At 41.9% G+C, this 23,554-nt stretch overlaps 1 protein-coding gene across 2 annotated transcripts in view; it reads right to left on the reverse strand.

Annotated features, from left to right (window-relative positions):
• Window positions 1-19,812, reverse strand: part of CTNNAL1 (catenin alpha like 1) — a 56,650-nt gene extending 36,838 nt beyond the window's left edge. The window contains exon 1 of one of the 2 annotated variants that reach the window (XM_068194803.1): window positions 19,589-19,812. In XM_068194803.1, the coding sequence (XP_068050904.1) occupies window positions 19,589-19,714 (126 nt within the window). In that variant the 5' untranslated portion in view covers window positions 19,715-19,812. Of the gene's footprint in view, window positions 1-18,985; window positions 19,001-19,588 lie in introns of those variants that run through there. The other variant, XM_068194813.1, reaches the window with a different exon arrangement.
• Window positions 19,813-23,554: the final 3,742 nt, after the last annotated feature.

The raw sequence follows: 23,554 nt of genomic DNA on the forward strand, positions 1-23,554 counted from the left end.
GTCTTTCTGGAGGAGAAAAAAAGAGTGGTGTTGTTTAACACCTTGCTGAAGCTGGTTTTGAATGCCAGGAGCTGGTTTAGCCAAGTTTCCAGTATTAAACTCTTTGCAAGGGGAAATATCATCACTTCATAGAGTGCTTTGCACACACAAGAAAAATAAAAAAGCCAAAAAACCGGAGAACAGTGCTGCCCTATGGAAGAACTGCTACGAGATGTAAGAATATTTTGTTCTGGTACAAAACATCAGTACAGAAATGCATTGTCTGCCCACTGCCTTCTTATATACAGCCCACTTTTCCAATTTGTATCTAAGCCATAAGGTGTAAAGGAAGGCCGCTTTCTATAGTTCATACAACAAATCTGTCCCTGTAAGAGACCCCTGGATCATCAAACTTCCAACTCCAAAGCCTATGAACCTCAGATGCCTTTCCAGCGAAAAGATCTTCTTATGATGAAAACAGAGTCTTAACAGAGAGTAAACTGAGGAAACATCTGAACATCTTCAAATTAATTTTAAATGAGGAATGACATTCCTCCAAACACACAATTACCATCACTTCAATGGAAATTCAGACCAACATGAAATTCATGGTATAAACAACTGCACTACGCAGCTCTACTGAATTCTTGCATTGTAGGTACTTCAGGTATACAGAATTAAAAAAATACCTGTCAGCAGCTTATCTAACAGTGCCAGCTGGTGAATTCTCGAATAGGCATGGCTAGCAAGCCAACTGAGAACATTAGTCCAAAGGCTGAAGAAAACCAAACTGATAGAAGGTCTCAACTTTGGTTTTTCAGCTGTTTTTGAAGTAAAGAGCAACCCAACAATAGCAACCCAAATAAACAGCAACCCAATAATATTACATGGATTAATATTACATTCATACAGTGATTGACTTCTCAGAAGTATATATAAAGTAACACTGGCCTAAAACAAACTGCAAGTTTACATACTGGCTGCAAGTTTACCTCCCACAACATTTTACACCAGTAGAAGTTTAGACATGTTCTGCATAACCCTGAAAAAAAAAATGCATATGCAAATAACACTGCAGAGTGAAAGGAATCCCACTGTCTCTTACAAATCATCAAGGGCATTTATTTTAATTCCCATGTTATTGCAGAGGTACGCAAATAATAAAAATTATGAAGATATCACAGCTTAATTCCTTTATTAAAGTCTTACAAAACACTCTCAGGAACATGAGTGCCTTTTACATGTCCATAATTTCTTTTGCTCTCTTTTCAGAGGGCATCATAGTTTCTGCAGCAAAAAACAACCCCTCTACTCCCCCTGCCAAGGTTAAGCAAGAATACGCAGTTGTTCTGACAGGTCTTATCACGAGTGCCATCTTAACCTCATGAAGTTCAACAAGGCTAAACACTGGGGCTGGGACAATCCCCAGTACCAGTGCAGGCTAGGGGATGAATGGATTGGGAACAGCCCAGCAGAAAATGACTTGGGGGTACTGGTGCAAGAAAAATTGGACATGAGTCAACAATGTGCTTGTACCCTGGGCTGCATCAAAAGCAGCATGGCCAGCAGGCTGAAGGAGGGGATTTTGCCCATCTACTTTGCTCTGGTGAGACCCCACCTGGAGAGGGGTGTACAGCTCTGAGGTCCCCAACAGAAGAAGGACATGGACCTGCTGAAGACAGCTCAGAGGACAGCTGTGAAGATGGTCAGAGGGATGGAGCACCCTCTGTCCATGGGTGAAGACAGGCAGAGAGAGCTGGGGTGCTTCAGCATGCAGAAGGCTCCAGAGAGACCTTACAGCAGCCTTTTGACATATAAAGGTGGCTTAGAAGATTAGGAAAGACTTTTAACCAAGGCCTGTAGTGAAGTAGAGAGGTTGATTTTTAAACTGAAAGAGGGTAGATTCTGACTGGACTTGGGAATGGAATTTTTTACAATGAAGGTGATGAGACACTGGAACAATTTCCCTGAGCTTTGGAAGTCCCATCATTTTAAGAGTTCAAGGCCAGGTAGCTTGAACAACCTGGGGTAGTTTGAGCAAGCTGGTCTAGTGAAAGGTATCCCTGCCCATGGCAGGAGGGTAGAACTAGATGGTCTTGCAAGGTCCCTTTTAACCCAAACCATTCTCTGATTCTATGACCTACTCTAGACACCCACTTGAGAGGCTTGTATATGAAGATTAAGCTCAACCTACGGTTATACACAGCAGCAGGGCCTTTGAAAATACCTCCTAGAATAATGAACTCTTATCTGGGTAATATAATTTCTTCTCAGACTGGCTAACTTAAGGCCAGTATAGTAACTATCTTTAACACTGGAATGGAGGGAAGTTGGTTGCACTCCATACTTTTTCAGGTAAAGTCAAAAAACCGTATGGACTGACAGTTAAAAACAACCATTGTGAAAGAACCAAAACAGAAGTTGTTCAATAAGTTTGAAACATCACAGCTTCATGTAACACCCCTTTTGAGTGTGATCAACGTTATGTAGCAAATGCAGCCTATACTGATATCAGATTTGATAAGATGTTTCCTATAAAAAACTAGAGTAGCAAACAGCCCTGAAATAGAAGTAGGTAGGTCAGATAAAAGAAAGATATGAAATATTGATCAGTTAAAGAAAAAAGAGTTGGGTTTGGTTCTAGAAACATGAGTTACACATAAACCAAATGTAATAATGTCAAAGGCATGAGGAAAACTGTTCAGATACAAGACGGGCTTCTCAAAACCTGCCATCTGCAGAAAACACTGCTCTATGAACAATGAGAAAGATTTTTCAGAATTATGTATTCTCATTCCCTCACAGTGTGTCAAGAGTGACAGGTACATCCTCCATGTCAAGTAAAGTTTTGAAAAAGCAGAGGTAATGGCAACTGCAGTTTAGGATTCTTTTCAAGACTTAATTAAGCTTGTAATTAACAGGGTTAAAAAAAGAACAAGATCTTAGCAAGGAGAGGAATTTCACTAGTATGTTAAATGACAAACTGAAGGAAACTGATGCTAATAATCAGTGCAAAGATTATTTAACTATTCCAGCACTCAATAATAATTGCCTCAGAACATGAATATAGCAGGGAGCATTAACAGGCCAATAAGAAAGACTTCTAAAATAAAGAATAAGCAAAGGGTTTGCTCCTTACTTTTAAGCAATGTTTAAAACAAAGCTAAAAAATTGGACAAATTAAATGGAGAAAAGGAAAGACCCAGACAAAACTTAACAAGAAATTTTCTCTGCAACAACCAACCAAAGACTTTCTAAGGACCTATAAAAAACTGAACTAGTAAAACTTGCAACATTTAAGACACTTCAGATTACAATTGCTTTTCCCCTGCAGTCCATCCAGTTGGAACCATACTAGACCTATTACCATGTTTTAACTTTTTTTTTAATGAAGGAAACACCTGGATGTCCTAGAACATCTAAGGCCTCCTTCAAGCTTACACCTCCCAAATATTTAATCTGTTATATTCTGGTCATGTATTTCCCAGTCACCAACATCTGTGATGTTTGGACAGGAGTGAGCAGCTGAAAAGATTACCTACAAGCCTCTTTGAACAAGAGCAATACGTTACATGCTGTTTACTTACGGATTTACTGATCAGGTCCTAGAAAGGAAACAGTCCTTTTGATGGTACTCACCCTCTGTTTAATGTGAGCTCTCACACTATTTCCATGGAATGTTTATCTGAGATTTGAGACAATCAGTTTAAGGAGTGTCTCAAGAATCTGTCAGCAACATTCTTTTGTCACTTGTTATGAAAAGCCACAGAAAAAATAATGGCTTTTTCTCAAAAACTTTACCAAAACTAAGAGATATAGCCATAATGTATCAAGATGTACTTCATATTTAAGGAAACAAGCTCAGTTGTGGCAATTTTTGAGCAGCTGTTTTCAGATCTTTTTGAGGACCTTCAGATACTGACATTTAAGTCATTATATGCTTCATGCTCAGGAAGCATCATGACAGCACACTTAGCTAAAAATATTCTAATGTCTATTTATTGTCAGTGTAATTAAGTCTTGCATGACAGAATTAAGTGATACTTAAAGAGACTAGGTTTCAGGAAGTATTTATAGACATCTATAAATAAAACCAGAGGAAACAGCTATTTCACAGCCCCTGCTACAAACACAAGAGTTAAACTTGACAAGTCATGTTTGGAAGATATCCTGCCCCCCTCTCTCCTTAGGAAAGTACCCACATTGTACACAGGATGATTTAGACTCTCAAGAATAATATTTGTTACTGCCTCTTGTCTGGTGGGTTGACCCTGTCAGGATGCCAGGCGCTCACCAAAGCCACTCTATCACTCCCCTCCTCAACAGGAAAAGGGAGAGAAAATATAATAAAAGGCTTGTGGGCTGAGATAAGGAAGGGAGAGATCACTCACCAGTTACCATCACGGCCTAAATAGCCTCTGCTTGGGGAAATTAAATGAATTTATGACCAACCAAATCAGAGTAGGATTGTGAGAAGTAAAACACATCTTAAAAATACCTTCCCTCTCTCCCTCCCTCCTGGCCTTTATTCCTGATTCTCTATCTCCTTTTCCCCAGCAGCACAAGGAGACAGAGAATGGTGGCTGTGCTAAGTTACTCACTTGCTGTTTCTGCTGCTTCCTCCTCAACAAGAGGTTTCCTTCCCCTGCTCCAACATGAGGTCTCTCCCATGGAAGACAGTCCTCCATGAACCTCTCACACACATCCTTCCCCCATGGGCTGCTGTTCTTCACACACTGCTCCAGCATGGGTCCCTCCCACAGCTCCAGTCTTTCAGGAACAGGTTGCTCCACGAGGGCTCCTTGGGATCACAAGTCCTGTCAGGAAACCTGCTCCAACATCAGCTTGCCTCCACAAGGCCAGAGGTCCTGCAAGGAACCACTCCAACACAGGCTTCCCACAGGGTCACAGACTCCTTCAGATATCTACCTGCTCCAGCATGGATCTCTGCATCCCTGTGAACCTGCATGGGCTGCAGGGGGACAACTGCCTTACCATGCTCTGCACTACAGGCTGCAAGGGAATCTCTAGTCCTGCAACTGGAGCACCAACTTTGGAGTCTGCAGAATTGTTTGTCTCATATTATCACTTCTCTCTCCTCTGGCTGCAATTACTTCTGCACAATACCTTTTCCCTGCTCTTAAACACATTATCCCAGAGGTGTTACCACCATCCCTGACTGACTTGGCCTTGGCCAGTGGGTCTATCTTGGAGCCATCCGGCACTGGCCCTGCCAGACATGGGGTAAGCTTCTGTCAGCTTCTCACAGAAGCCACCCCTGTAGCCTCCCCAGTACCAAAACCTTGCCACACAAACCCAACACACTCATATTCACCCTGGAAAAGTGAAGGCTTTGAGTGACCTCACTGCAGCCTTCCAGCGTATGTGACAAGATCCTACAGAAAAGATGGAGAGGGTCTATTACAAGGACATGTAGTGATGGAGAGGGTCTATTACAAGGACAGCATACGAAGAATGGCTTCAAACTGAAAGAGAATCTGTTTAGATTAGCTATTAGGAAAAAAAGATCTTTACTCTCAGCATGGTGAGAAGAACAGGTTGCTCAGAGAAGGGGATGCCCTAATCCTGGAAGTGTTCAAGGCCAGGCTAGATGGGACCCTGAGCAACCTGATCTATTGGAAGATGGCCCTGCCCTTGGCAGGGGGGATTGGAACTAGATGACCTTTAAGGTCCCTTCCAACCCAGGCCATTGATTCTTTAATTCTATATTGATCAGCTTTCCTGCTAGAAAAAATTCAAGATGTTCTCTCTATACAATGAGGATTAGCTGCCTTACAGTAACAGCTCCTCTTCCATTTTGTGTATTTTCTGCTTTCTACCTTCCATTAACTTTATAATGGTAGAAAATTTCCTTCTTTAAAAAACAAAAAAAGTAATACCAGGAATGAATAGTCGTTGCTAAGAAAATGTAATAGCAATACATACTAGGAAAGAAGTTACAAACTACTACAAGAAGAGTGTTGTAAGGTAAATTTAGTTGCATTCAATACAACACATAGAAATCTTGGTCAAAAAGGCCTATCTCACACTGCTCATACTTTCATTTTGTACTTTCATTAGCTCATCTTGAGTTGGGAGCTTCTAATATTACATTTTAAGTACTGTGTCTCATTAGGTCTTGCATACTCCTTGAGGAGGATCAGGTCTTCAGACTCATTTAGCCAGACAGCAGCACACGTTGTTCCAACACCCACACCCACTACAGAATACAACCATGCGTCAGACAGAGCGGAGAAGCAGCAGCTGGCATTTGACATCCTGTCCATAAGGGCTACAAGCAGAACTGCCACACAGACTTCTCATCACAAGATGAGCCTCAGGGATCTTAGGAAGTCAACAAGGACTACCTGCTTACCTGTCCTAGAAAACAGAAGTCTGTTAAGATTAGATGCCTGTCCAGGCACTAATGAAAATCTTAAGCTTTTTGTACAATTTCAAGCACTGAATTATTTTTTTAAAAGTTCAGCTGGTGTGTGGATTTTTGGAATCAGAAAATTCCTATCTTCCTATTCTTATTTAATTTCGTAGAAAAATTCAACAAATAAACTTTGCAGAAACTCAATTTTAAAAGTTTTCAATGGTTGCTAACTACTAATGCACTAGTTAACTGTAAGAACCCATATTTTTTTTAATGCTGAAAACATTATTTCAGACAACTGCCTCTGCTTTATAAACTATTGAACCAGAACAGTTTCTTCTACATGTTATTATGCAAAGGGACAATCAACTCTTCTTGCAGAAGTCACACATCATTCAGGATTCTAATCAACACTTTTGAGACAGCCTCCATGAAGTGACATAATCCAGCTATCCTCTATTTCTGAATTTTCCTTGTAATCCCTCTGGACTGTTGTCTAGAAGAACAGTACAAATGCACTGCATATCCAAGACTGCTGAGTACTTAGACTTGTGGCATTATACCTTTACCTGGAGGCTTTTTAAAAGTATTTTCTCATTGGTTTTATATACATCTTTTATAAAAACCTTCAGGGAAGCAAATTAAATAAACTATAACTGAACCAGCCTACAGGTTGTTGTTATCTGTGGGCAAATGCTAACACTCTTAGCAGAGCCTCAGGCAATCTTTCATATGCAGTGTCTAACAAATTGGTAAGCCACCTTGGAAAAGGAAGGAGGAACAATCCATGACCTGCAGGGACAAGCAGGAGCTGCCAAGCACCACAACAACAGCCTTACCAGCTCAGATCACTGGGGTACCTCACCTAATATCTTATGTCCCACAGTCCTCCACATGTTTACCTAGAAAAGATCATGAGACTTAAACAAGCAAATGCAACACGAGCTATAATGCACTTGTAACCAGACTTCCAGCTGGCTAACTGCAAACTGTACACTAAATTTTAAAACACCACAATACCTAATTGTATACATCTCACAGGCACAATACTTTCACCAGACAGAAATATTATCTAGAAGAGATGAAAACAGTCCTCTTCACCTCCTTCACATCAACATTTAAAATCTACTCTTTGTGAACTTCACCAAGAAATAGAAAAGTACACAACTTCAAATTCAAATACGCACCTCAGAGTATTAGTACCATTGCTACGTACTTGTTAGGCATTCTTGGAATTCTTAAGAGATCAAAAGAAAGGATTCAACACAGAACAAGACTGTATTATAGCAGTGAATACTCTTTCTTTGTGCTGAATGCATTCCTTGAAAACCAAGGAACTTATAAATTTCAAGTTCCAAACCAAATAGCATTGAGAAAATTATTAGCTAAGATGTGATATAGATGAACTTGTTCAAATGCAGTGCAGCAATTTGATGACACCAATTTATTTCCTCCAGTGTGGGTTATTTTGGGTTTGGGGATTTGTCTGGTTGGTTTTCTTTGTTTGGGTTTTTTTTGTTTGTTTGTTTGATTTTTTTAAACAACAAGACCTCTGAAAACTTCAGGATTTTTTTTGCCCCCCTATGGGATTAAATTATTTCCAATTTATTTTTTTAAATTGTGAAAAGGAGTATCAGAGGGGGGAAAAAGGAATGAACACAGCTCACTACTTTTGCAGCCTGTGGATTCTTGATATTATGTAGAGGATTGAATTAATGATGTTATTAAAGTACCCTACAGTAGAAGAGAAATATGCTTTCTTTTTAATGTTCTCTTTTCACAGACTCCTTAAAACCAGGGATCTCCACTGATCTGCAGAGGTGAAGCAGAAAAGTAGACAAAACCAACATGCATTGCTGCTATCCTCTTTTTTCCACACATGGAAGAGGAGATCAATCACTGGAAAACCCTTAGTGAAGCTTAACCAATGACCAAAGGTACCTTGTTTACTCTTACTCCCACATGGTGTGCAACTCAGAGGACTGCCCCACTGTTCACCCAAAACAGGCGTCTTCAGAATTTCTATAGCAATGAATGACCATGAAAAAGGTCATTTTCAGACAATTCAAATTTAACCTTTCTTCTCTTTTTAAAGAGATGTATGCAAGTTCACAGAGCTGGCACCAAAATTTATACCTTTGCCAACTCATGACAAATTGTTCAAAGATAGTTTTTCAAACAAGGTCCAACTAAACTTCTTCGATAATAGAACATGTGCATCAACAAGCAAAGTCGACATGATAAAATATGCATTCACCATTACGAAATAGGTTCAGAAGTAAAACTGGCTTTCTAACTCAACTGCTGTCTTGAAGTTTGAAATGCACAACTACCTTACTAGAAAAGGTGAGTACAGTCTAGTAGACCAAGCAATTGGGTTTCAAGGCATACCAGGCAGTACATTTTCCTCCCCTCCTCTTGCCCTTCAGTATCTTATTACCTAAACAGCTAGATTTTAAAACAAAGCAATTCCTGCTTTTCATTCCACACTTAGAAAGCCTGGGCAGGATTAAGCCTAAGAAAATCCAACTCAGAGGGAAGTTCATTGTTTAAAGTGTACTTTCATATGCAGTCAGAACAGATGCAGACATGTTTTCAGCACCAGAGAGATGCAAGTCTCAGAAATAACTCTATTTACGAACATAATCGGGTAACCTCAAAACCAGAGACTGGCAAACTGTAATTCTGGCTTTTTCCCCTAACATTCTGTGTTAATGTACCTAACCTTGTACTGCTTGTGTGAACAATGCCTGAGCCAGCTCTGAGCTGCTTATTCAAAAAAAAAAAAAAAAAACTACTGTTGCGGAACTAAAAACTCAGACATGGTAATAAAGGATGTAGCAGGGACAACACACTTATTTCACCTGCAACTGAGAATTCTTTCTATTCAAACCGATTGACTCCTGAAGAAGTAGAAAATGTTCCTTGTTAGTACATAAGAGGTGGCTTCCCTGCCACAAATGCCAGCTATTCAATCCTTCTTACACTGCATCTTCCTGATAGAAGAGCTCCTGCAGCCTCTTTCAGAGAAGGCTTCCTTAGCAGCATTTTGGCACCCCACTTCAGCTCAGAGCAACACCTGGTACTCCATTTTGAAAAGCACAGACTTGCTCTAGAGATTAACTGAGAAGTACAGTATGCTCTGGAAAAAGCTATGCAAATCCAACTACTATCGACCTACAGGAGTGAAAAACAAAAACTTAATACAGTCCAGGAACGATCAGCTTATTTATGCTAAAGTGCCTGTATGTTCTTTTGATTGCTTCATTGAAGAGCTCCAGGGCAATAAAAACTCATTCAGTTGGAAAATTTAAGAATATTTAAATGAAACATAGAGATACAATATAGAATCTTTGGTAATTAAAAGGGAATGTTCCATGTACTGGTCTAACTCCTACATGTTAAGTGCTTGCAACATTGGACTATATTACCCTCCTACTTGTAAACATTCTTCATGCCTGTGAATAAACAAACAAACAAAAATACTATCATAACCTCCACATGCTGAAAAGATTATGTTACTACAGAACAACTTTGCTTTATTATTTGAATAATAGGATTTGTGTGGTTCTAAATGGTTACATTCATTCTGTTTAATAAAAACATGTTTCTGTAAGAAAAAATAAACAATTTTTTAATTTGTTTATGCACATCAGAAAGAACTTTGGGATTTGCTCATAAAATACTTTTATACTTAGGAGTTATCTTACCATTTGAGAATTAATTTTAGGCATACAACTAAGAAATAATCCAATTCAGTATCTAAAGTAGATTAACAGTTATAAAATGGCTCTAGAGTCTTTATCACCTCTCATTTACCCCATTAGCTTTGAACAAGGCTATTAATTAAATGCAGTATAGCTCAATAAGTGAAAAATAGACTTTAAGGTTCTATCTAGCAATGGTTATACTTTTCTAATGAATTAAGAAACATAAAATAAATCCATGCAGAAATCCACAAGCTCATACTACCACACAACAGTTTTACTAAACTATAATCAGAGTTGTTTGAAATCATTAATTCATAAATCATCCTTTGGGGATTTCCCTACCTAATCTGTCTAAAACCATCTGTTAACAATGCTGAATAGCAAGAAAGCTGCTCTAATTCTTCTTGTGCAGGATCATAGAGAGGCAGTTTTGATTTAATGCTCATTCTACTGGAGAACTACAAAAATTTGTTTAATCTGCAGAGAAGTCATTAATCAGATCACAAAAATATGAAGGATACAATACCATTGAAAAAGAGCAATTGATTTTCAGCTATGTCAGTAAAAAGTATCTTCCTTCAGCCACTTGAAATGTTAGTCTGACTCATTTATCACATCAAAGACTAAGGTACTGAACATTATAAACCAGTAGCCCAACTTAACTCAAAGCCAATTTTACTATCCAAGGGTTCACAGAAAAAAAACCCTGAAACCACAGCTGTTTCATCATAGTGCCATTGCTCATGCGATAAAATGTTCAAGTGTAATTTTCCTTGTAAAGCAGAATATAATTAGTGATAGTAACATCATTATTTATTAATGCAATAAAATAATTTATCTTTTAAAGTTATTCTAAGGTACTCCTGGGCTCCCCAGCATACCTTATAAACCACATCTGTAAATGATAATCTATTTCTCTTTCAGTGTTTCACAATGACCTAGCTTCAAAGACTAAAAGCTGTCAATTAAAAACTCGTCTCATTAAAAGGAAACCTGCAACCACATCAGCCAAGAAATACAACTGATACCTTGAAATAATCACCTTTTCTACATCCAGATGACAATCTCCTAAGATTAACTCTTCTGCATAAATCGAAGTGAAACAATCAGGCTCCTTTAGGGGCACAGAGCACCAAGTGTAGGCTGAGTAACAGCTGAGCTTCTGCCAGAAAAAGAATTTGCATGGAGCGCAAGATGCTTAACACAAACCAGAAGCTCACAACTTAACCTGCAATACCTATGGAACCGCAGGGAGAAGAGTCACAGAGCTAGTGACTAATTGGAACTACGGAGGTGCAACTCTATACCCAGGCAGCACCATATGCTTCCGGACCCACAGCAGTTACAGCATATGATCCACGGCAGAGTTTCTCTGCTGTACAGGATGTAAACTCTTCTGACTTTAGTAGGAGGTTTGCCTCCCTCCATACAAGTTACAACACAAGCCTTTACACCACAATACGTAATTTTATTACTCAACAGTAGTGCCAAGTTTCAAGCCTAAAGTGAGTACCAAATTAATTCATAAGACAGAAAATTCTGGAAAAGAGGAGAAACAGTTTCTCAAAGCTTTCAAGTTATCAGGATTTTTAATGTACAGAAAAACAAAGACATGGTCCCAAGAAGCAGTTTAAAAGGAGAGCATGCAGATATTTTTTTTCCCTCAGATGCAATGAGCTAAAGACAAATATGGATCATCCTGCTTTTTCCAAAAAAGAATTCTCTCATCCTCCAAAAAGAGCCATAAGTGGCAATGCACAAGCTCTGGCACCAGCCAACCAATGTAAGAACCCTTCAGCACCTTAGACATATGAAAAAGAAAGACTTAGAGATACCAAAAAATGCCCAGTGAAACAAGGCAGCCAAGGGATTTGCTGGAACAAATCTGTCAGTGCAACTGCTGTACGGGAAATGCAAATAAGTCGAAGTGAATCTCAGTTTGGACTGAAGGCTGAAGTTCAGGAAGGGAATGAGACTACACATATTCCTGAAGATTACAAATATTGTCCAGAGAATATGAGACACTTCTATTTAGACTCTAATTGAGAAAGAGAATGCACTTGACTAACAAGTCCAAAAGTAGGTATGTAATGAGCCTGTACTGCAATACAATACTATGGCTACAGACATTCAAACATTAGCTTATATCCAAGACTGATGCAGGATGCAGAGGAAAAAAAAAAAAACAGGGAAAATGTGGTGGGTTTTTCCCTCCATTTTTGTAGACTTCCAAGAATAAAGAGCTAGTGATAAATTAGAAGCCTCACAGTACTTTTAATATAGGACTTTCTGCTTTAAAGGTGTTAGGAAAAGTCAACTGAATTTCAGAAGGCTCCTCTCTTCCAATCCCTCCAACTTGTCATGGTCCTTCTGAAGGGCTGCACAGCCCTCTGGCATATCAGCCACTCCTCCCAGTTCTGTCTCATCAGTGAACTTGCTGAGGAGGCACCTGCCCTTTCAGCCAGGTCACTGATGAACAATTTAAACAATACTGGGCTCAATATTGAACTTGGGGGACACCACTTGTGACAGGCTTCCCACTAGACCCTGTTCCACTGATTACAAACCCTCTGGGATCCGCCGTTCAGTCAGTTCTCAGATCACCTCACTGCCCACTCATCCAGTCCACGCTTCTTGAGTTGGCCTATGAGTATGTTACAAGAAACAGTGTCCAAAGTCTTGCTGAAGTCGAGGTAGAAAAGATCCGCTGCTCTCCCCTCGTCCATTTAGGAAGTTGTTTCATAATGGAAGTCAATAAGGTTGGTCAAGCATGATTTACTTTTAGTGAATCCATGCTGACTACTCCTGAACCCCTTCTTGTTATCTGTGTGGATGGAGACTGCTTCCAGAATGAGGCGCTCCATCATCTTTCCAAGGATTAAGGTGAGGATGACTGGCCCGTAGTTCCCTGGCTCCTCTTTCTTACCCTTTTTATAGACTGGGGTGACACCTGATTTCTTCAGTCCTCAGGCACCTCTCTCGATCATGCTGACCTTTCAAAGATGTCTGTGAGCACCCTCGCTGTGGTGTCTGCCAGCTCTCTCAGCAGTTATGGGTACATCCCATCATGGCCCATTGACTTGTGGATGTCAAGTTTGCCTACATGTTCTCTAGCCCAATCTTCCTTGATGAGGCAGAAGTCTTACATTCCTTTACTCTGGTCTCCTGAGTTAGAGATTCCTGAGGGCTGGTGTTGTCAGTGAAGACTGATGCAAAGAAAGCATTCAGTAACTCTGCCTTCTCTGCATCCTCTTTTACCAGGGTCCCACCTCCATTTAGCAACAGGTTCACATTCCCCTTAGTTTTTCTTTTGTTATTGATATATTTGAAGAAGCCATCTGAGGACTTCCAAGCCAGCAAATCCACAAAACAGCTTCCCCAAAACCACTGCTAGCCTACAGACAAATTCCAAAGGCCAGTTGTCAGCAGCACTGACAGTAGCACGCTGAATTCCATGTCTACAGTTTTACACTGCTCTTAAATCTCTCTCTTGGACAGTACATGCTTTTTCAGTTCCATGGAGAATAATATCAGTTCCACCAAAGATACAGCAATGTACCAGCTATTTCAGTCCATTTCTTCAGGAGTTTTAACTCTGATGTACTCTGTTACTTCCTTACCAAAGTTCTGCCATATTCTTTTGACAGAAAATAAGAACAGAGCAGAGCAGCTATTCATAACTGTGCTCAACTGCAAAAGAAAGTAAAGCAATCTCTACTCCAGAATGTGTACCTCTGTAAGGTACTCAGAGAATCTGTGTGGAATCAAAGTGATATGCAGAATATGATATGAAAATGTTAGACAGAATGAACTGGAACAATTTGCCAACATTATATGTTATTCACTAAGATTTCAAGGGGCTCAAAGATACAGTGGATTGTATCAACTTACTCATGCAATCTCCTGCTTAAAAACAGGTCAAAAGTCAAGTTACAAATGTTGCCCTGACACTTGTACATATCAAATCAATACAAAATTTAAAAAGAAGTAGTGAACACCTAAATGAATATGAAATATTAGCAAAGATTTAACAAAACTGTTTTTAAAGAAATTACTGCCTCACAAAACAACCAGATTTCTCTGTAGACATCACCTGAAAAAAAATAAGAAACAAAATTGACACCACAGTTTTCAAAATACATCAGACAAGTCTCTGAGAGAAACAGAAGCAGATCTTTCATATGAATATTGAACTCATCAAGAGACAGAGTGATGAAAAGCAAGATGACGGATATTAGAAAGTGAATGATTATTTACTTTAATAGAGTTGTACAGAAACCTGCACTACAACGTGGATATTAGTATACATAATCATAAAGAGAGAGGAGAGATAAGCAAGTAATAAAATGATGAAGATTTGTTGGTGATCCCAATTTATTTGGGACAGTAAAGCAAAGATCTGACTACAGAATTGCAGAAACATCTTGCAGCACTGACCAGGGAACAAAATGTCAGACCAAAAAAATCACTGGAGATCAAAGTGATAAAGATGGGAAAGTACATTCCTAGCCTTCTTTATGAAAGCTAGGTCTGAGCTGACCATTAGTCCTCAGCAGCAAGATCTTTTGATTATGAAACAGACATCCATGAACAAAATCCGACTTGCTTATGATGAAAGCAATTTCCAGTATCATCTTCTCTAGTTCCCTGCTCAAACCATGTCCAGTTAGAGTGTGCTGTTTATAGTCTTATCCATTCTAAACATCTCCAAAATTGCAGACTCTGTAGGAGCTCTGCACACCTCATCCAGTGTTTGGTCTCCTTTACATTGATAAAAGCCTTCTCTTCTATCTCATTAGACTTTCCAATGTTCCAGCTTCTGTCACCATACATGTCTGGGATCAGTCTGTCTCTGTCTTCTCCATACCTGCCAATAGGTGGTAGCTGTAGATGGCAGTAAACTCTGCCATTGTCCAGAAAAAAAAAAAAAAAAAAAAAAAAAAAAAAAAAGAAAAAGAAAAAAAATCACTGCAGATTCAAATGATACAGAGAGGAAAGTACCATCTTAGCTTTCTACAAGAAACTAACAGACCATTACACTTCTCTTCCTGAGGTGGAACAAGCCCACTTCCTTCAACCACTCCCCTTATGCCACATACTTCACTGTCAGTGTTTTCCCTGGAGCACAGAACTCAACATGGTACTGTACCCCATGCCGCCTCACAAGTGCCAAACAAAAAATGAATAACTTCTGCTTGTTATGTTCATGCTACCAACCCCAGGTGCAGCTGGCCATCACTGCTGACCCCCATTCAACTTGTCCTCCAGGATTCCCACACAAAGTTTTCCTGAGGACAGTTGATCCCAGGCTGTACTGCTGCATGGTGTTACCCTGACTCAGCTGTATGACTTGGACTTCACAGACTTCCTGTCATATCATCTTTCCAGCCTGTCCCTCTGTGTAACAGCCCGGTCATCCACAGTGTCAGACACTCCCCAACTTGCTGTAGGGAAGTTCACCTGCCTGTTGAACATGCTGGTCCATGCTCACCCCAACATTCAGATCATTAATAAAGATGTTAAACAGTATTGCCCCCCATATCAGTCCCTGAAAATTGACCGAAAAAGAAAAAAAAATAGAAAAGTGTACAGATATATACAGACCTCTAGCTTGGTGCACAATGGCTATTCTAAAGTCATACCTTCAGTCTGAAAACTGCATAAGCAAGCTTCTCACATTATTAGGAAAACATCAGCTGTGGGTTCTTCTTTGGGATCTAATATACAACTCCAGAAATTTCTGGAAAAACAGAACACTGGCAAACATTACCTAATGTTACATAACATTTACTGAAATGGGAATAATTTTAGCTAGCTTCAGAAAAAGCAAGGAAACAATATGACAGTAAAGAGCAGGTTTGTTTCATTCATTCACCTCAAGGCACTGTTAACTTATGTAGACTCTAAGACTGACAACAACAGCATTCAGAAGCATTGGTATCATGGGCTTTTTGTAGCTAAAATAAAGAAAAGCTTAAAAGCTTATATTTATTACTATATAGGTCAAGTCAATTGCAAAACCTCTGGCAGGATCTCCTATACCAAGAAATTTGGAAAAATGTATTGAGTAACTTGTGGGCATACAGTCATTCTCCAAAGTGCCTATGACAAAATCTTCCACTAGATCAGGTTGCTCATAGCCCCATCTAATCTAGCCTTGAACACTTCCAGGGATGGGGCACCCACAGCATCTCTGGACAACCCACTGCAGTGTCTCACCACCCTCACAGAAAAGCATTTCTTCCTAACATCTATCTAAACATATCTACTTTCAGCTAAAAGCCATTGCCCCTTGCTCTATCACTACACACCTTTGTAAAAAAGTCCCTCTCCAGCTTTCTTGCAGGTCCTCTTTAGGTACTAGAAGGCTCCAACAAGTCTCTCCAGAGCCTTCTCTTCTCCAGGCAGACAGATCTTAAAGTTTCCCTCTTTTTCCCAAGTACCTGACTGTGAAGGTTGACAAATACCTGTTCTGCTGTTTCTCAGACGCTTCCTTAGAACAGATCTAGTAGACAGACAAACTCCTACAGCTGTGAAGGTACCCGACTGCTCCTACACTAGCAAACAGGTACAGAATGGCAGCTGCGGAAGCCACTGGTGGAGCCTCATCCTGAAAAGTGCTTTTTCCCTGTCTTTGCTTTCCTCAACTGTTTAAATGACTTGCTATTAAATGAGTCAGCACTGACCACTTCAAACACCCTTCCTGACGTGTGTTGCCAAAAACTTCCCATTAAAAAAATGAACCCCAAAATAATTAGACTGGAAATAGGTAGCAGCAGTGAAGGAAATGTCTAGACTTTTAAAGAATGCCACAGTATTTATGCATGGAAAACCGAACTAAAGACACCTATCCCAGTGAAGAAAATATTGCTTATTTTAAAGAAAATTGTGGTGCTTGACCCCAGAAGTCATGTTTTCTGAACTGCATGCCACATGCTTTGCAAAATACTGTACAATGATTCCTTTCACAGTACAGCTACATAGACAGTGAAAAAGAAGTGTTAGCAAATATGCTTAATACTGTGGCTTAAAATTGTCATCTTTGGCACTCTTAAAAATGGGCCACATCAAGGTCTGAACAGATCTAGTTTAACTCTGTAAATACTCTAAGTTTTAAAACCAATTTTAATTGGTTTAATGAGTACATGCAGTAATGATTTTAAGGGTAATTTCTCCTGCTGGAAAAATCAGAATCTTATACCACCGCTGACAGCAAATGTACTCTGTTACAACATAGTCTATAAGAAAAAAAACCCAAGCTGCAAAATGCAATTTAAAAAAAAAAATCAAACAAAACCAACCCTCACAATTGCTGAGGAAAAACAAACAGGCAAACACATGTTTACAATATTACAACGATGACGATGTATGGTACAGTACATGAATTTAAATAAGAATCAATGCAGCTTTTTTTTTTTTTTTTTGCTTAAAGAAAAGTTTTAGCCCCACATGAGAGATTGAAAGTGAGTTTGTCAGACAAGGCACCTTTTGTTTCCTCTTTGCTTAAAATAAGTAGTGAAAAGCAGCAGGAACATTCTGACTATTTTTTCAGTAGTATACAAGTATCACATAGCGCTTCTCAGATTTTAACAAAAGGGTAAACTGTGAAGTTAACTTCACAGTAGGAACAAAGCCCTTTGCAAGTGCATTTTGTAGAAGCAGAAAAACAAAGTCCTGAGGGTTACTGCATGCACAGCTTACGCAGAATCTACAAGCAAATTCTGAGACTAAGAAGTACTCTATAAACACCATTTTGCATAAATTTCCGAACAAAGCCAACGAATGAGATCTCAACTGAGCAATCCAGATGGAACGGTACAGGCAGAACTGATAAACCACTACAGTAAGTGGGGTATTTTACCAGGCAGGTGTAGGGAACTACTGCTGACACCATCAGCAACTTCATCCTGAATCTGAACAGAGCTCAGCGCTCGAGCTTCAAGGAACTTGTCTCAAGTCTGGAGCACCTTAGCAGGAAAACAGTGAGCTCTGGTGTTCACAAATGCTCAGACAGCCGGTATACAGGGAAGCGAAAGCCGCTTAGCCCTTCTGGAAGATGCTGTCACAGGCTTTGTGGACAATGAAAAATCATACATGACGCACTTCTCTGCAGGTTTTGTTGCAAAGGTAATAAGATCATTGTGGTTAAACAGTACTCCAGAGAAATAAGAACATCTTCACATAAATCTGTTGAAAGTACATATTTAACATATGCAACTAAATTCAGCTTTTGCAACTGGATGTGTTTCTGACTGCTCTTAAACTTCATAAAAGAGGTCTCCGTATTTTATCTCAGTTGTTTCAGGACTAGAAAATTCATTTAACTTTACTTTGCCTTGAAACAAGTGGTTTAGGTTTAATCCCTTTAAAGGGCTTTGCGCTACTGACTGTGATTTCTCCAAACAGAAAAGAAAACTCACATTACCACGAAAAGCACAGAAACACAACTACCCATCAGAAACCCTCCCTGCAGCCCAGACATACACATGCAAAACAAGGCTTACCACAGTTTGTTTCCAGATAATTATGAGAATATAAACACAATTTGACCTCACCGGGACTACTTATTTTTGTATAGCTGTTACATATTGTTTAAAGATTTTGCAGATACATTTTGACTTGCTAACTTTATTGATCAGTGCTCAAAGCACAAAAATCCTATACAGCAAACACTGTGCTGTTTTCAGACACGCTTTTTCAAGAAACAAAATTCTACTGAGTACGTCAAACGCCAATTCTGTAACTAGATGTCTGAAAAAAAAACTCCAACAACAACAAAAACTACCAACGCCAAAGTGAATGGCATATAATTACTTAGCAGAGCAATGAAAAGCCCGATTTGGGTGGGTTTTAAGGTCATTTAGCACTGTACGGGACATGCTAAAAGGTTATCAAGACAGTTTGTCCATTTTCGAACCTCTTAAAAACCGGGCACTACCCCGGGGTGCAGTAGAAGCTCCAATCAATGCAACGCTCAGGCCAGACCGCGAAAACACAAAGCTCCGCCAAAGCCCCTGGAAGACGAGCGCTCTCTCCGGCGCCGAGCTGGGAGGAAAGGAGCGCGCTCCCATGCGGGCAGCCAGCAGGCGGGAGGCTCGGGAAGCCGGGAGTGCTCGGGCGGCGGGGCAGTCCCTCCGTCCCCCACCCGCCGCGGCGTCCCGGGGCTCGGACCGTCGGCGGCACCGCAGCGCCCGGCGTTATGCAACGCTCACCCGCGACCTTGCGGGGAACTTCGGAGTCTTTCTCGGGGACGGACGTGCGAGCAGCATCACCCACACGGCACCGGCTCCGGCAGCCGCCCGCGGCCGGCGGGACGCGGGGACGCCGGGACGGGCGGGAGGGGGCGAGGCTCAGAGCAGCCGCCCCCACCGGCGCGGCCGGAGAGAGGGGGCTACGGGGCGCCGCGACCGGAGCGCGCAAACTTCGGCGGCGGCCGAGCTCTGTCCCGGGCGGGCAGAGCCTCCCGGAGCTTGTGGGGGGAAGGGGGTGGGAAATCGCTTTCCCGCGGCGATTTTCCTACCTGCGACACCAGCGGCACCAGCGTCTGCTCCACGGAGCGCGTGCGGATCTCCAGCCCCGCGTCCGCGCCCAGCCCCGACGAGGACGACGACGAGACGCCGCTGCTGCTGCACGGGGACGTGGCCATAGCGGGTGAGCCGAGCCGGGCCGGGCCGCGACCCCCTCCAGCCGCGTCGCCGCCGCGCTCCCGCACGGGCAGCCCGTGCCCGCCGCTCCCCTCACGCCGCTCCGCCCCCGGGCCGCCGCCCCCTCCCCGCCCGCCCGGGCTCCGCTGCCGCGCCGGGCGATGCCGCGCGCGCGCGCCCAGCCCCCCCCCCCCCCCCCTCCCCTCAGCGGCCCCTTCCCCGCCCCTCGGGACGGGACGGATTTAAAGCGACAGCTCCCGCCCGCTCGCCTGCCGCGCAGCGCAGCCAGCGCCGGGGGCTGCCGCCCACCTTCCCTCGCCACTCCTCTCCCGCGCCCGCCGCTCCCCGCCCCATCCCGCAGCCGGCGGAGGAAGGGAAGCGGGAGTGGTCCAGCCACCACCGCTCCCACCCGGAGTTTCGCCTCCGGTCTCGCTGGGAGCGGGGGAAGGTCGAGGGTCCCTGCCCGAAGGGGGGAAGCCGGAGCAGGCGGTGACTGAGCGGCTCGGGTGGCCCCAAGGAGGCGGCAGTCCGGGCCGGTGACCGGCGTTGGGCTGCAGCGGCACCGGCTGGCCCGGGGAGGGTGGTCTCGGTCGGGAAGTGTGGGGCGCCGGTGTGGGGGCCAGGGAGAGGCAGCCGGGGAGCCGCTCTCGTCTTGGGAAGGGCTGCAGTCACGATTCGCCTACTTTTAGCATCCGGGGGGCTGATGAGGTGTCTCAAACTAAACGCCATCAGCTTCTCTCTTAGAAGCCTCACGGCGAAGGGAAAAAAAAAAAAAAAAGCTTTTTTCTTGCTTTGGGTGATCTGTATTCCATACCTGGCCGCTCTTAGAGAACAGCTATCGTGCTTATCCGGGTTTGCCCAGCCCTGGTGCTAAAGCGAGAGCATCTGTGATTGATACAGCTAAAAAAAGGCAAAAGTAATTGAAAGAAATAAAAGTGGTTTGGTTTGTGTTGTGGGGTTTGTTATGGGCTAAATTCACTTCTCCACTTTATTTAGAAACCTGTACTTGATAAGTATCCGTACATGGATGCTTACAGGTCCTATTTGGCTTGTATTTGGTACGGCTGATTCTTCTACAGGTTTGTCTGCGTAAGACTGTGGACCGGGAACGGAGCTCTTCTGGCTGTTATCCAAACCACCAAGGTGCAAAGCAGCTCCAGCCCAGCACTGGGGCCACTCAGTGCAGTGCTGTGTGGGAGCCATCGAGCCCTGTGTAGGGTCTGACAGTAAATCACTTCCACCTAACTATTTAGTTTCCTGGTCAGAACCGATGATTTGTGTTTGCTCAGCTCTCACACAACACAACTCTGCAATCGTGTCTGTGGCTCTTTTTATGTTTTAGATCAGGGACTTTATATCATTTTATGTCTTCAAAAAGACTTCTGACCCTTTTTGCACATAGCATCATTTCCACAGTTTTGAAACACAGACATAAGATAAAGGACAATATTTGTTGTCCTTTAGAGAGTCCTATGGATTTATCCATATTTATTAAAAAAGAAAATTGCCACAGCTGCAAGCGTAACACTAGATAACGATATGACCCTATTCCTAGCTCTTCAGGAAATTGGTTTCCAAGACGGTCTCATATTTTCTAAAATGACATCTTATATAACATCAAGTGTTTCAGGAGAGGAGTGAAGGCTTAAACCTGCCATGGTACAAAAACATCTGATGGTGTAGACTTGAAATAAAGGCTAGTCATGATTGATCAAAGTGGTTTAGAGTATACTTGAGATTTCTTGTTTTGCTTTTCTCACAAACTTTTCATTTTCTTACAACATCTTTTGTTCTTTTTCAGGTAATATGTTTTCCTTTTATTTCTCAATAGCCATATGCTAAGCTCTGGCAACAACTGCTTTCTTTTATATTTTGATAGAGTAGTGAGGGCAAATATGGTTGCAGCCTCCCCAAGATTCTACACTGGTACAGGAGAGTTCTGGATCATGAGCAGAAACATCCACTGAAGTGTCAGTAATACCAGAGAGAAGTGCATTCCTTTTCCCTCTTCCCCCTGTTATTCCCACTTATTGACTATTTTATGAATATTGCCATAATGCAAATTAACTGTCATCAGCATCTACAGATACAAATCTATGCACTAGAAGGACATGAACACTTGGATGCACACATGGTTTATAATTTGACAACTTGTGTCACTTAATTTCAAAGACAGCTGCCTGTTGTTTTCAACACAATAACAGATCAGACATTCCAGGAATGACCTTTTCTGATTCAAAGCAGTGTTAGTAACAGAGGTTAATGATTAATTTAGAAGATTTTTTTTTAAAGAAGAAACATTGAGTTTTAAAGCGGCAAAAATAGTTTAAAGCTTATTTCTTACACTTAGCGGACAAATTGTGTGAACTTTGAAATGCCTTTCTGCAGACAGAAGTCCTATTCCCAATCTACCACTTTGTTTTACTGCTTGCATTTTGTTATCACTCAAGAAGCAGTGTTAGTGGGTGGTGCTAGTGACAACACTGTCTAGCTCTCCCCATTCTCCTCCTCAGGCGCTTCCAGTTTTAAGCATGGAAACCACTGCTCTGCTTCTGGAACCTGTGCTAGGCAAACAGAGAGCATGTTGTAATGTTTTTAATCTAATGCCGCACTAGCATGCTGCAGACTAATATCTTTGAAGACACCTTGAGGAGTTCGTCAAACATCATAGCCTGGAGCTTAATTGCGCTCTTTAATTATGTTAAGACAATTTGAATGAGCCTGTGTGATAGATTGCAACCACACCTTTGGCATGCCGACACATACCTCTGAGGGAGCACACTGTGCAATGCACAGCAGTAGAACACTTTGCATACGATCATCATCAGCCCACAAAGAACATCCCTCGTGGCTGCAGGATGTGAGAACCACCCACTGGCCATGGCAGTCTCATGTTTCCACTTGAGTTATCACTTGAGTTACCACTGTTCTACTCTGCCTTTGAACCTGTAAAGCATTTGAAGTATGGAGAACAGGAGAAATGCCTAATGGACTATATTTCTAACTTCATAACTTAGTCAGTGGTCAAGGGTAAGGAAGTGATTCATATCCTCATAGCATTATGAACATGTCAGTCTGGTCCTCCTTGTGTTTTTTCCAGACTTCACTCAAGAACACTTGTTCCTCTGTCCATGATCTTCCATGAACTTGTGCTCTGTGGCTGGTGACAGGTTCCTACACAGAATGTAAGCCAGCTTTCCCTCGTCCAGCTCTTCACTTTAACTGTTCCTGTCTGAAGTAGCTTTTGTGGGAGACAGCATTACTACCCAGCACAATGCTGTACCAAAGTTCTCAGACAAAAGTGCTGTTCCCCACACTCTGACATTCTGTCAAGAATGGCTGTCTTGAGCATTTATGTGTAGTTAAGCCTCTCACCGTGGATGCTGACCTATTAGCTTTGGTGAAAATTATATGAAACATACTAATGCTCGTACTAAGCATATCTGACGCTACCTGTGCCATGGCTTGTTTGAAGAAGCTGTCAGTCAGCCTCAGTTTGATGGAGCACCTGGCACCTTAGCTAAGATTTGTGTGTTGTGTTCCCTGGCCTGTTTAAAGCAAAACAAGATTGGTAACACTTAAACGGTTTAAATTATGCTTTTGCTAATCTGGTCATTTTGACCAGCCTAAGTTTCAGCAGAGAACACAGAAGCCTTTTCCACATGGAGAAACCTTCCTTAGGAAGCAGGTTATAGTTGTTCCATATGTGCTGTTGAAGCACATTTAGCAAAGCAGATGCCATTTAACCAGTGAAGGCGGGTTTGAACTTGTGAGCTGTGAAGAGAAGCTTAGCAGTTTCTGTCCACAAGGAGCAGTTGGTCTAGGAAGCACAAACTGCCGGG

Source organism: Anomalospiza imberbis, chromosome 1, assembly GCF_031753505.1.
Source record: "Anomalospiza imberbis isolate Cuckoo-Finch-1a 21T00152 chromosome 1, ASM3175350v1, whole genome shotgun sequence".
NCBI lineage: Eukaryota > Metazoa > Chordata > Aves > Passeriformes > Viduidae > Anomalospiza > Anomalospiza imberbis.